The 14,620-nt window shown below is 39.5% G+C and overlaps 1 protein-coding gene across 8 annotated transcripts in view; it reads right to left on the bottom strand.

Annotated features, from left to right (window-relative positions):
- Positions 1–5,283: 5,283 nt before the first annotated feature.
- NEDD4 (NEDD4 E3 ubiquitin protein ligase) overlaps positions 5,284–14,620 on the bottom strand; it is a 63,901-nt gene continuing 54,564 nt past the window's right edge. For all 8 annotated transcript variants that reach the window (XM_030013680.1, XM_030013682.1, XM_030013681.1 and 5 more), the window contains 8 exons: positions 13,483–13,578; positions 12,317–12,390; positions 12,108–12,168; positions 11,467–11,526; positions 11,253–11,360; positions 10,555–10,651; positions 7,193–7,265; positions 5,284–7,115 (listed from right to left, as the gene is read on the bottom strand). In XM_030013680.1, coding sequence (XP_029869540.1) covers positions 7,013–7,115; positions 7,193–7,265; positions 10,555–10,651; positions 11,253–11,360; positions 11,467–11,526; positions 12,108–12,168; positions 12,317–12,390; positions 13,483–13,578 — 672 coding nt within the window. In that variant the 3' untranslated portion in view covers positions 5,284–7,012. The remainder of the gene's footprint in view (positions 7,116–7,192; positions 7,266–10,554; positions 10,652–11,252; positions 11,361–11,466; positions 11,527–12,107; positions 12,169–12,316; positions 12,391–13,482; positions 13,579–14,620) is intronic.

Below are 14,620 nucleotides of genomic sequence, written 5' to 3'. Positions count from 1 at the left end.
TACTCACAGCAACTCTTTGGCTTTGTGTGGGTTTGTTTCCAGCAGCTCTTGCAGCACAGTAACTGTTTCTCACTAACGAGGAATTACCAAAAGTCAGAACCACATTGTTTTCTATTTGCATTGATCTGCCTTAAGTGTTCTTCTCTAGCTGATGTTTAGTTGAAGGTTTTGACAGCTTTGCCTTCAAAAGGTCAGTAAGCAGTCCTCAGGGCAATTTGATTTAAACCTTTAGCATTTTGCATACTCCCAAGCAGCAATGCGTAGTAGGACATGTATATTCACAGCCTCTGAAAGGTCATACTTCCCAGCCCTTAAAACAAAACCCAGGTCGGAAATATTTCAGCTTGTAGAAAATATCAGAAAAGCTATCAGACAATTATGAAAACATTTTCCATTAAATTAAACTCAAAAGGGCTTAAGAGAAACAAATTGTGATGCATTCTTTTAGACTGTGGTGTATTTCAACAGAAAGTTTTACATTCTGTCACATTTAGGAAGGCTGCCTTATCTGTCTTTCCTCAAGAGGCATACTCACTTACTTAAATGTCTGTTCAGGTTTTCCAAGCCACTTTGCCTCCCTCCTCCCTGAAATCCCAAGCCTCTCTCTGGGATGAAAATCTGAAACCTACAATGCAGAATTTGTTTGAAGTCTCATTAAGCAAGAAACCTTAAATTAAGGACAGCTCAGCAAAACAAAACATTTTTCTTCAGAGTCACGTGGATGTAAACCGAGCATTACATGGAAGTTCTCCCTCATTATCCCCTTTGAGAGCTGTTTGTATTCTGATTAGCATGCTAATGATATATGTTCCACATAGAAAAAACAATTAAGTCTCCACTTCAAAGAAAAATGATTTAGTACAAGAGTACCAAAGCTTGTGCTTGCATCTTCTACTGATTTTGTGATGCCACAGAGCAATATGGCAGCTGTTAAGTGCTTAATTCTCATTTATAACAATGGAAGATGGTAGGTGTTGGTTGCCTTTTAAACATATAGATGTTTCAATAAGGTGCTTCTATGGCACCAGAGGTATGCATTCTTGGTAGTGGTGGTCTAACTGCAGATAAATAAGTGAGCTCCTTTCAGTTCACATCATAAGAACTGCACATTGATTCCTTTAAAGAAGTCATTCATTAAAAAGCAGAGATATTAAAATAAACTGCCCTAAAAAAGCAGAATCTCATACAAAGAAAATAAATTTATAAGACCGTATGTGAAGAACCCAAGCACCATGACAAACTAATTAATGAAAAACAGAAGGGAAGACACAAATGAACAGGCAGCATGAAGAACGACAGACAGAAGAGCCTGGTCTCCTAACGATTGACATTCTTTTTGACCACACAAGAAATAACTAAAATGAAAACAGTATTTAAAACTACATATATTGAGTTTTAATTACTTCACATGCATGTTATCATCATAATTCTGTAATTCCCACTCTAGGGAATGGGTAAAAGTATCATGTATTTGCTAAGTAACATTGAAGTCGCACTGAAAAAAGTACGCAAGAAAAAAAGGAAAACTGTGCTGATCCAGGGCATGTTTCACATTGATGGCATGCCAGAGGCATCTGTGGATTTCAAAGAGACACACAGAGATTTTTGTGAAGACACCGTCAATTAGTGAAACAGCACCGAACCGTGCTATGGATTTACAGTACAAATCAAATGCCAAGGCACTAGGTAGCTTGCAAAGTAAGTGTAGTATGAAACAATGAGGTTAGAGAGGGAAAAATAGGATAGAGAAGGAAAATGAGTAGCCTACGCTCATATATTTTGCCTGGGTTTGATGCATAAGTACCCAACCCTGCCTCTAGTAAAAAAATAATTTGTTTAATATGCTACAGATGTAACTTACTAATAGTAATTAAAAATAATTTAAGTCACATGTCCTTCGAGCAGCATAAGTGAAGCCTCAGTAGTACTTAAAAGAAATTATTGTCTTACCTTCCTACTAACCCCCACAGCTATGCCTCATGATGCAGCAAGAATGCTGAAGAATCGCCTGTACCACCTTGAGAAGTGAAAGATTTAATACAAATAACACCCAGCCTAAAAATCTGTCAGTTGCGAGAAATGAATTTTGAAGAAAAAAACACAGCCCCCACTGCCCCAAACCTCTAAGTTACTGTTGAATGCTCCTTGTTCATACCTACAGTCTCATTTCTCTAACACCAGACTGGAAAGCATTTCCACATACACGATAACCTTTGGAGTAAATGAGAAATTTTAGAGAAAGACAATTTCAGACCAAAACTCTTTAAGTCAATACAAATCAAATTATTGACCTCGATTGAAAATCTAAGCAAACCTCACCCACAGCAGTCTAAGTAGACCTTTGAATTGTAAACAGTTTATACTGCAAGCCTTCGCTGAGGTTGATCTATATACTTTACCTTTTTTAGGGTAAATAAATTCACTTCTTTGACAGCATCGTATTTATTTATTCAGAAACAGAGACACCATTCGCTATATAATGGTAATAACTAATACACAAATAAACGTCACCACCATCCTTATTAAACATGAAACAGAAATGGCTTAACTTCGCCAGCAAAGTTAAGCCGCTGAAAATTTTCCAAGAGGTTTTACGCTGCCCTTGGGTGATCGGACCCCAACCTTCTAAGAAGCTTGCTGCGTAAATCGCATCCCGCAGCTTCCCGCCCCGCTCCAGGTAACGGTGAGCACCGGCTCCCCTCACGCTGCTGACGCACGGGGGGGGGGGGCGGAACCGGGACGATTTTTTGTCCGCGGGCCGTAAGCCAGTAACACCCCCCCCTCCGCCGAGCGCGCGCGCCCCCCGGCGCGGCAGCCGTCGCCGCGGCGGCGCCCCCTGGCGGCCTTCCCCGGCGCCGCCGCTGCAAGGCGGCCTCAAGGAGCTGAGGCGGCGGCGGCCGGGAAGGCACCAAGGGCGGGCCGCGGAATCATGCTGAAAAAAACAAACAAACAAACAAAAAAAAAAACCACGGGACAGACTCTCAGTTCTATTTTTCAGGTTCCATAAAAGCCGGCTGGAATCGGTAGTTACCCGCAGAAGCCAAAATGAATGGCAGGGAACAGGTTTGCTTACAGCTCTCAGGCTTGGAGCAGCCCAGAAAACCACTACCAAAGACACCCGTGAATTTTCAGTGCAGTGTTTTTAAAGACGAGAAAAGCGAAACTATTCTTGTTGCAGCCATCTTCTCCCTCCTATTATGGTCCAGTCCCTGCTCCAGAATTAGCATCTTGCTCAAGTCTCCCCTTAAAAGATAGTTTCTTCACCGATCTATGCTTTTTAACCAGATCTGCACAAAATCTCTTACCAATGTCAACCCTCTATACTCCATTTTTCAGCAGACTGGTACATTTAGCTCTTACCTACCTGGGAAATTTTCCTGCCTTACCCCTCATCTGGCACTGCTGGGTGTTAAGAGAAATTACAGTGTAACAGAGATGGCTGTTAACACACGTGGAAGCAGCTGTTAAAATCTCATCTGTAATGCCATAGTAAGATGTCTGCAGCTGCACACAGAGCCATACTAGGAACAGTGTTTCTGTTGAAAAAAATAGGTAAGTGTTCATAGTAGCAACTTTGGAGTTGCCCCCCCAAAATCTAAGTGTATGTGTTTCAGGGAATACGGAGGTGTGATGTACAGAAAATAGAAGTACATTGGCACATGCAGCGGATCCAGGAGAACATCTCCTCGGTTGGCCAAGCTAGCACCCTTCTTTACCTGTTTGTGACCCCCTCCAGAAGCCTCCCAGACTGCACCCCCTCACATTGCTCTTCCCGCAGATGTCAGGGAGTTTAGTCTCCTGTAAGAGCCAGGGTTTGCAATTTTAGAATTCCTTGAGATGCTGCAAAGACCACTCTGCCCACTTCCTCATGACAAACAGGTGGCCTATGACAAGTCCTCAGCAGGATGTTTCCCATACTGGTGTCTCCTGACCCGTGGTGTCTCCTCTGACCCAGACCCACAAAGCTCTGTACCAGCCTGTCACCCCTTCCACAGATCTCCCCGCATCTGAGTGGCTCCAGCCATACCAGCCGTGTCTCCTGCTCCTCCTCGTCTTCCCCTGGCTGCCTGTGAGTGTGTTCAGGCACATGAGGTGGGCCCCCTTCAACCTGTGGCATCCTCCACGAGGGCTGCCTCACTCCCATCACCCTGCTCCAGTACTTAGCACCACTGACCTCTCTTCTCTTACTTCACCACAAGCTGTTACCACCATTCCTCAACAAACCTAGTTTAAAGCCCACAGAAGGGACTCTGCACTCTTACCACCCACCACTTCTCGGCGTCAATGTTTGGTTCAGGCCCATCTGGCTCTGAATGCTTCCCTTAATGCAACTTGTTCCTTTCTTCATCTATTACAGCACCATAGCAATTTTGTAAATTCATATCCAAGGGTGGAAAAGAAGCCTTTCTCCTGATGCCAGAAGTCACAAGCTTCCAGCTTCACCCATCTTGGGAATCTCCATCCACCACCCGCCCACGTAGTCTCCAGCTGCTCCTTCTTACTCCCACTGCGTGGTTTGGCCTTTTGCCTGTACAAGGTCTCTGCGAAGACCCTTATGACCTCTTGCTGTTCATCCTCCCCAATGTTACAAGTCTGCTCGCTTCTCCTGTAGCTCTTTCATGGGGCGACTCAGTGCCTTGCCCACAGCAGAGCTCCTGCGGGCAAGGCCAGCCCTGCCCCGGCTCTAGGAAGAGGCACCAGGTACTCCCTGTGGCCCAAGACCTGGCAGCAGCATCCTTCTCCAGGAGCTTCCACCCACACACCAGGGCTGCTTCCCCCAGCTGGCACCAGGGACCAAGCCCTGCGGTGCATCCCCATCGCTGCTGGGCAGTCCGTGCTGCCTGGGGCAGAGTTTCAGGGCCCCTTTCGCACCCCTGCCGCACTCACCGCTAAAGTCTGTTGGCTGTGCGCCTGCCGACCACCTGAGAAGGGTGTTCCTACAGTAGGAGAGAGGAGCCTGACCCTCCCTCAGCAGCAGTCAGCTGGCATTCCTGCGGGGCCTCCACCTTCGCCTGTCTGCCGTGTAGCGTTCCTAGACTGGCCATACAAAAAAGGCTCACAGCAACCTACAGCTTTTATAAAAACATGGTATTAATTTTTCAAAGACTGCACGTCTTGGGAGCAGAACACTAGGAAACAGCGCGGCTGTACCTCAACACCTATACAAAAGTAGCAGCACATTGTGGTGGAACTGCCGTCCCGGTCTACCTAGGAGTACTAAAATTACTGAATTCTTGCTATTTCAAGACTACCAATTTGCACTTCAAAGAACTGAGTCACAACTTACTAGAATAAACTTTTATTTACTGCTCTCAGGATCCTTATTTTATGCTTTATGCAACAAAACCTGCTACATTCAAATCTATACAGATTTACTGATATATCATTCATGTTTTACAAAACTGCATATAGATTTGGGAAAATTGTATAAGTTACCTTTATTTACATGTAATATTCTCAGCCCTAACAACCTAGTCAAAGAATAAAACAAAGTGGGATTTTAAATATCCCTTAAGACCCATTACATTTGTTACATAATTTACATATCTTTATAGAGAGATGTGCTACACTTCCTTCTTGCATATTTATAAAGACTGTGACTAAACAGAAATTTGCTGGCCAAAGCTAGGTACTGTCATTTCCTCAGATCATATTGGTAATAAAATGTTAAAATTAGAGCAAGCCAGGTATATAAACCAATTTTTATTTTTAGAACCAACTTTGCTAATCCTTTTAACCAGCACTTGCTCAAAAAAAAGTGTTAACATTAATACAAAAAATATCCACATTTACAAAAGAAATGAAACTAATATTTATATGACAAATTGATCTACAATAAATTGCACATTGTTGGTTATGACTTTGGTTATACTGTATTAACAAATTTGGTTTCTAGACTAACAGTGGAGAAAAAAATATAAAAATGCAGCTATAGAAACTAGCATAACCTGTAAACATATTACAGAACCAAATTCTGCACCTGGTTACATGTGCATAACCTCCACACAGTTCAGAGAAGTCTGCACATATCAGACTGCTGAATTTGGCCCAGAAAACCCTGTAAACATGTTCTTTGTTGTTACGTAGTGCAATACTGCAAGAATGGATAATAAAGGCCTCTAACTACCAGTAACTAATACTGAGTGATATCCATACAAATTTCACTTTCAGATTAATTTGTTGCAAAAGGCTGAATTGAAAATATTATCCATCGTTGAACTACAAATTTATCAAGAAAAAGTGATGAAAACTCAATAAACCAACGACAGTATACAAATTCAGACAAAAAATGGATATAATTTCTCATTACAATTCAGAATTATGCTGCTTGTCTGTTTTATATAAAAATCCTGGTTTTGTTACACTGTTTTAACAAAAGCAAGTTAGAAAAAGAAATCTAACAAATAAAATGTGTCAGCAAGTCAATGTTCTGCAAACCGATGGCTGATAATGCAAACAAATACTTTCCAATGCTTCACCTAATATGCTGAATTATAAGGTGCTTTGGGCAGATCTGTAGCAAACAGCCTGAAGCAGCACAGATTATGATATTGCATTACATGAAGTTTGTTGGTTTTGTTTTTGTTTGGTTTTTTGTTGTTTGGTTTTTTTAAAAACAGTTTAGCAATTTCAGTTGTTCCTCTTAAAGCAGCAATTCAAATTTACACCCCCGCAAAGATTTCTTCACAGTTTTACTTCAGTAGTTTACTGCAGGACAGTCTGACAAATACTGTAGAAGAGGCAACTGCTTAAAAACATTTTAGTTTTTTTACTTACTTGGCACTGGCCCATCCAATGTGTATATTGTAGTTATTAGCAAAGTACACAAAACTGTGAAAATGGCAAAATACATTTTCAAAAGTTAGTGAGTTTTTAATATTTACTTATATTACAAGTGATACTATCAATAACCATGTGACTAAATACAATGGTAGTCCCTGGAAAATTCAAATTTGTTTGTAAACCCTTAAAATGAAATTGCAGCACTGGACTGATACAATTCATGTCTGTCTTAATCAACCCCATCAAAACCCTGAGTATTTTCAATCGCTAGAAGAAGTTTATCCCATAAATCTTCAAATGAGTCATATGGAGGCAAATCCAAGCGATTAAAGCTGAAAAACAGATGAAAACTCTTAAGTATTTTATCACTCTTACTAAAGGTCATAATTTACCTAAATTAAATACTCACCAGGTATGAGCTCTTGGCAGTTTTTCAGGGGAACCCCACTGTTCAACTGTAAACAACTGTGGTCCATTTGAACCTGCAGAAAAGAATACATCAATTTTCACCCCATTATGAGATTCTTTTATAATTAGAAATTCAAATTATGAAATATTTTGGAGTTGTGTAATCCAATTCTGATATTAGTAGGCGCTATCTATATGAAGCAAATACAGTCTATACTCAGTAATGGTCAATAATCCCAACCCACTTGTATTTTTAATTATTTCTTGCTATATCTTAATTTCAAGAGACTTTCACACCTTAAGCTCAGAAGTCTAAGACCCAAATGCATATGCAAAGTAGTTGGCATGGAAAATTTTGTGCAGATGACAGTTTTATAGTGTATAAGTTTTGCATGTAAAAATTTAGACATGTTTATCACAATGTGCCAAGTTATATAACCTGGCAGAAAGTATTCAATGTCCACCTTTACTTATGCAACAACAGCGTAGAGTAACTGAGAATTTTGAAACACCGTGGCCATATGTGTACTCCAGGGATGTACACAGGCACCCAAGAGAAGTTTTTTGGCTAGTAAGTCCAGCTCCAGTTATGCCTGTGCCTTCAGCAACTCTCTTACTGCATGTTTCTGAAAGTTTCTTGGACCTCTCAACTCTCGCCAAGAGGATGCAAACGGCATTTTGTAACCATTTCCTTAAGCTGTTGAAAGCATTTGTGTATGTCTGGAGAAGACTGTGTAATTAAAAAAAAAGAATTAAAAAAAAAAAAAAAAATCAAAACACTATCTTGTCAGAGAACAGCAGATGATCTCTGACAGTGGGTGTCCTCTGACTAGTCTACAAGATGACCATCAATACAGTTAGATAATTGTATTGCAAGGCAGATGGCTACCCAAGTATGAGTAGCCTTCTGCTTCTGAAATGAAAGATGTGAAACATGTTTCAGTTTAAAAATGAGCAGCAGTAATGAGAACAGGTTGATCCATGAATACAGCTGAGGTATAAGTGCTGTGTGGAGTACCTTTAGACATATGAAATGAATTTGGTTTTATAATGCAGGCAGACACCTTCCCTTTTTTCATTACTCCTCCAAAATGTTGGTGGTTTTTTTGACTACACAAGTTATAACTGACAACTCAAAAATATTTCATTTGTGGTTTTAGAGAGCTATGAAAAAAAGAAATGTATACATATTCATAATAAAATTAAATTATATTATAACAACATGTAATAATGCACATTGCAGAAGTGGATTTGGAAGATGTTACCCAACTTATATAAGAGGCGGTGGGGCGGAACAACCAAACCAACAAAAACCCCAAGACAATTAATCCCAAACATGAAAATAAAACAAGGGGGGAAAAAACCTTTCACAACTACTAACATACACAAAAAGGCAGGAAATACCAATCAATACACAGAAACTATACTTCAGACAAGTCTAGTGAATGAATTAGACAGATGAGAGCAAACACTGAGCACTTCATCCTAAAATATTATCAGTGAGACAGGTATGTCAGTAGTTGTGGGAACACTTTCAGCTCCTCTTCCTTACTTTCTTCTTTGGGATTACATGTTTCTTCAATGCAGAAGGCTGGTTAGAAAAAGTAACCAGTAAGAACGTCTGGAATAAGGATGAGGCAGAGAAGCAGCTCTATGACTGATGGTGCCTTCTAGCACATGACAAGAAAAAACTCCCTTTTAATAGCTAAGTAAGAATAAGTTTGCATTTTAGCTATTCAACTAATTAACTAGAGGCTGACAAAGCAGGTTGGGGGGAAGACAAGAAATATAAGAAAGCCACGTCTCTTCAGTGTCCTAGTTCTCAAACTTGGGTGGATTTGCTCCCAGACACCAAGTACTCCCTTTTTATGAGCAGAAATTCCTCTCTGGGCCACAAGAGGGAGATATCCCGCTAGGAAGCCAGCTCTAGGACCACAGCCCGACGGTGGTAAGAACCACAGGGGCAGCCCGGCAGCAGCAAAAAGCCACATACCAACACAAAGCACTGAAGAACCACCTACAGTTCTTCAAATACAAGCAGGTACTGGAAATGTGATTGCGTTCATTACTGGGGTTTAGTAAGGATGGCATGCTGGCCACAGTAAGTCAGAAATAACTAAGAGAAAGAAACAAAGCACGGTGCAAGACAACTGGTAATTGGATTTTTCATTAATAAGTAAACAGAACTACAGCAACTGAGACTTGACCAGAAGACTGCCCAAGGATATCCTAATCCCTGGGAAGAAGGCAGCCAAGAGCTTCAACAGTTTCTTTCCCTATATCATTCCTTAGTTCTATCTCTGCTAGTGTTTTTAGACAAATAAAAAGCCAGAGGCAGCAGAATTCCGATTGGGTTCCAATGCGATGAGCATGTGCTGTAACTCCAACAGTACCAAGGTTCAGGTGCAACACCACACACATGGCTCAAGTCTGCTGAGGCACTGTCCCTACCATTGGAACTCACAACTCATTCACTGATGGAACTGAAAAAATAAACTGAGTATTTCCAATGAAAACGAAGAGATAGAGAAATGGGGACACGTGGTGGGTGGTATTTGTTCACAATTCTAGTGTTTTATAAACAAATTTCTGTCTTGTTTACAAAGGAGGAAATGTTTATTCAAATATGCAAGTCAGGCTATTCGCTCATTTGCATAGGATCTCAAGCACTTTTAGCCTTAATAAAGTAGTCTGGCAGAAAACATAATAGCTGATGGCAGCTGAAAACAGACTTCCCATAAGCAAAATACCCCCACGCTTTGTGGGCTGTTCTATCTGCTTGCCCGTGGTTTTTCCACAGTGGGTTTTCTGGCTTTGGTGTTGAAGTCTGCTCCCCAGTGCCATCTGCTTGTTTCAGTCTCTGCATTGTAGGCTCATTACTTCTCTTTTGGCGTTATGTTTAACTCGTGTCATTTCAGTGGTCCTCTTCAGAGTATATCCTTACAAACAATTGTATCTGTGGCTTGTGAGCAGATAAATGCAGTTGGGGAACTTAGGAGAATGTGAATAACTGCTGATGCCAGCATGTCTTTGCAATCAGATCTCGGATAAACTGAGAATTTTCTTCAAGCTCAATCAAGTGTAAACAGGGATTTTTCCAGCTCTTCAGAATTTTAAAAATCCACATTCATTTGAGGAAGTCCTATACATCTAAAAACTTCCAAAACCAGAATTAATATGAAGTATTTACAGAACATAGGAAACATCATCTAAGTGACTCTTCTCTAGCTTTGCTTCTTATAACTGCCAGTGTATACTCATTTTTAAAGCAAAATTTGAAAAATAATGTGCTTATGTTTGAAGTCAAATATCACAATGTCAGCATGTTCTCTGTTACTTGTGAGCATAATCGTAAGTACTTACCATACAGCTCAGCAAACCCATTCATAGGTACGCGTGATGTGCCAGTAACAAATTGAAGTAATCTTATTCTCTTTTCAGAGTCCATCATTAAGACTGCCTATGTAAGATAATGATTACAATTAAAGATTTTTTTTTAAATTAAGGTTTTAAGCTAGCAGATTTATGCAACATAGTTTCTATCTCTAAATCATTAAAAAAACCTGCATATATATAAAGGATAGTGACACACATAGTCTACTTCTCTGCTATTGCTAAAAGCTATGAAGTCAACAATTTTTTAATGGCACTGTAACAAGAGTACGGTTACTGGCTTAGCAGGCTGTTAAAATACTTCCCTTGAAGATTTGGCCCCTACTTTCTTTGAACTTTCCTGATGTTATGAACTAGCAGCCAAATTCCTGTAATTTATTAAACAGAAAAGTTTAACACCTCTTTAATGGAACCATGCCAGAAAAAACTACACAGAAATATTTTTAACCCCAGTCAGACATGGATTTTTTTGAAAAGCAAGTATCAGTACTGTATTTACATTCTTACCATGCATCTCATCTTTAGTTTTCTTACTATCTTTCTCAGGAATTTTAATGGTCAAATATTTACCTACCTATTCATGAATCACAGGATAAACTAGCATAGCTGAAAGGCAGCAGCTTTTGAACAGGTTTTAAGTAAAAAAATATTAGAAATTCATGATATACCTTCCAGAACCATTGTATTACTTGATGGTTTATGTTGTAGCCATTTTTGTATTTTGTATGTAGTTTCCAATCAGCCACATCCACATCTCCCAGTCCACACATTAATAACTACACAGATAAAAAAAAAACAAAAAAACAAAAAAACACCACCAAAGTTTAAGTCAGTAACATAAAGTTTCAACATAATTTGTTTTCTCTTCCATGATACACTTACCTCTAGCTCATTTTCATCAAAAATTTTAATCAGATCCTGTGGTATTAGTTCAAAAAAGCCCTGAAAAGGAGGGAAGTTTTTAAAAATCAAGTCAACATTATTTAAGCATTTTTGTTCACTGAGAATGGTATTTAGATGCTTTAGTAAACAGAGCCAAAGCAATACATCAAATACAGATGTTTGGACACCAGCAGTCCCCAGTTCGGTTATAGTACTTTTAATTTTTACTTATCTCACATCTTTATTGTGCAACACTGAATGGTGAATTTCTAAGTCTGAATATTGTATATGTAATATAATTTCTACAAATAAGGATAAACCAGCTAGTTTAATTTAATTCTACTAGTTTGATTTAATTTTCATTTCTGCAGAGTTCATTAAATAGCTTGCACTAAAGCTAAAGCTGTCAGCCAGGATTGAGAAATCAGCAAATTTTTCAATATGAATTAAACACTGCAGTAAAAACATACCAAAAATATTTTTATGTCTGAAATAATTCAACGCTGACACTACAAACAGCATCACTGCCTTCTTTATACCTGTAACAACATTATCTGTGGGTCTTCAGGATGTCCAAAAAAGCTCATCTTAAGATTAGATGCAACAAATTCTTAGAATTTCTTTTGTAATTAAAACTATACCTCTTTAAAGGCTGCCATTTGTTTCTGCACTCTGCTCACAAATCTCCACTGAATTACAAGACTGTAAAAAACCAAAACAAAACATTTAAAAAAAAACCCAATTCATATACAAAGCAACAACTTCCTTTTATTAATACAACTAACATACAGCCCCTATTACTAGAGGGGAAATCCAGTGAGATACATTGCACATAGTGACCACTACTTACTGAATGTAGTCTCTCTTGTTCTTGTTGGTGACAACTATTTCTGATCCACCACTTTTCAGTTCATGTTGATGGGTCTAAATGCAGTACATAGAATAGGTCTTAAATGAGATAAGTATGTAATAGAATTCATATGCTAATATTAGGTAATTTAGTTAACTTTTGAAGACTGCAGAATTTGAAAACTATGAGAAATAGAACCAGTTTCACAGGTCACCTGAATAAATAGAATTTGGTTGATTGATTTAAAAAAAAAAAAAAAGTATTATTCAGGCATGCCAGACTGCAATGGGGCAACCTCAATTTTTTTCTGACCTGCTACAACAGACTACATAAGTTAGTACACAAGTTCTCAGTAATGTGGTCTTTACTAACCACATATTCAGTGACCCAGCCTTTTTTCCAGATCTCAAGGAAAAACACTTACAGTACAATTTCAGCAATGGTCCCAATAAATAAGTGAAACAATATGCATATCTGTTACATAATGATTTATACTACTAGAACCTCAGTAGACAAATATCTGATTTTCAGTTCATTACAGATGTACATTTTCATGCTCCTGCTTAGGATCACTTTAGTTACAAAAGACCACAAAGGCTATTATCCTACTTAGATCTAGTTGGCACCCGTAATTTGGAATTTTTATTCAAGACCTGTGGTATTTCTACATGACTTACCTTGGATAGCTTTCTACACAGCAATGAACTTGTTTATTCCATAGTGGTCTAGTACATGTTAGAGAAAAACCTCTATTATTATCTCCCAGTGAAATCTATGATTCCTACCACTTCCAAAAGAGCTCATCCTTTCCAGCCAATCACATAAAATCAGCCCCTACTCCAGATTAAGTAATGGGACTATGGATATTTTAGTCTCAGTTGCATTCACAGCAACAGCTACGTTTCAATACAAGTATTATTTAAGAAAAAAGCACATGCTATTTTGTAAAGCTCTGCTTATTTCCAAGTCCTTTATCACATCACAGCTAGGCTAACAGAGCACTGCATGAGCATGGGCCAGCTAAAAGAAGCAGCTGAGTGAACAAACCAACATGACTGTGAATGAAGGGTTTTGCTTAATACCACAGAGATAAAAATCAGCTAATTTCACAGGTCAAATGTTTTCTTTCATGTTTTGTCTATTCTACTTTACATAAACATACTAACCTGACCAAAAAGTTCTTCATCAACTATAAATCTGAGGTCCAGTTCTGTTGGATCATTTTCAAGAATCCATCTCAGAGAATTGTAATATTCACTATCCTAAGAGAAAGAAATACAAAATAGTAAATACAAAATAGAGTAGGCACCTTTTAAGCTACAAGAGGCTCCATTACAGCCCAGTGAATGCTGCTACCTAGGATAATCCTGTATTGGATACAGAGGCTCTGCAATTATACAAAGCTACAAAGACATTTAAAGATATTTGAAACCTGAAGACTCAGCAATCTCAGGACTAAAAATCTCTCATGCAGCAAACTGGTGATAAGATGCCACAGCGTTATCTGAATTAACATATTTTGGACTCTTCTCTGCCTCTCATCCTGTATTTATCTTCCCTGTATTGTTAGGCATTACTACAAAGAGCCTTAGAAAATGAAAATTAAGATAAAGCCAATCGCGTCCTGGGCTGCACCAAAAGAAGCATGACCAGCAGGTCAAGGGAGATAATTCTCCCCCCTACTCCACTCTCAGGAGACCCCACCTGGAGTACTGGGTTCAGGTCTGGGGTCCCCAACATAAGAAGGACATGGACCTGCTCCAGCAGGTCCAGAGGAGGGCCAGGAAGATGATCAGGGGGCTGGAGCACCTCTCCTATGAAGACAGGCTGAGAGAGTTGGGGTTGTTCAGCCTGGAGAAGAGAAGGCTCCGGGGAGACCTTGTGCAGGCCTTCCAGTACTTAAAGGGGGCCTACAGGAAAGATGGGGAGGGACTCTTTAACTGGGAGTGTAGTGATAGGACGAGGGGTAACAGTTTTAAAACAAAAGAGGGTAGATTTAGATTAGATATTAGGAAGAAATTCTTTACTGTGAGGGCAGTGAGACACTGGGACAGGTTGCCCAGAGAAGTTGTGGATGCCCCACCCCTGGAAGTGTTCGAGGCCAGGTTGGATGGGGCTTTGAGCAACCTCGTCTAGTGGAAGGTGTCCCTGCCTGTGGCAGGGGAGTTGGAACTAGATGATCTTTAAGGTCCCTTCCAACCCAAACCAGTCTATGATTCTACAGTACTGAGAAAAAAAAAATCAGGACACATCTATAAATCTATTACTCAGAAACAGATAGGAACTATATTCTGTATTCTTATA

The sequence above is a fragment of the Aquila chrysaetos genome, chromosome 5 (assembly GCF_900496995.4).
Source record: "Aquila chrysaetos chrysaetos chromosome 5, bAquChr1.4, whole genome shotgun sequence".
Taxonomy (NCBI): Eukaryota; Metazoa; Chordata; class Aves; order Accipitriformes; family Accipitridae; genus Aquila; species Aquila chrysaetos.
This window is presented reverse-complemented; position numbering and strand designations above follow the sequence as displayed.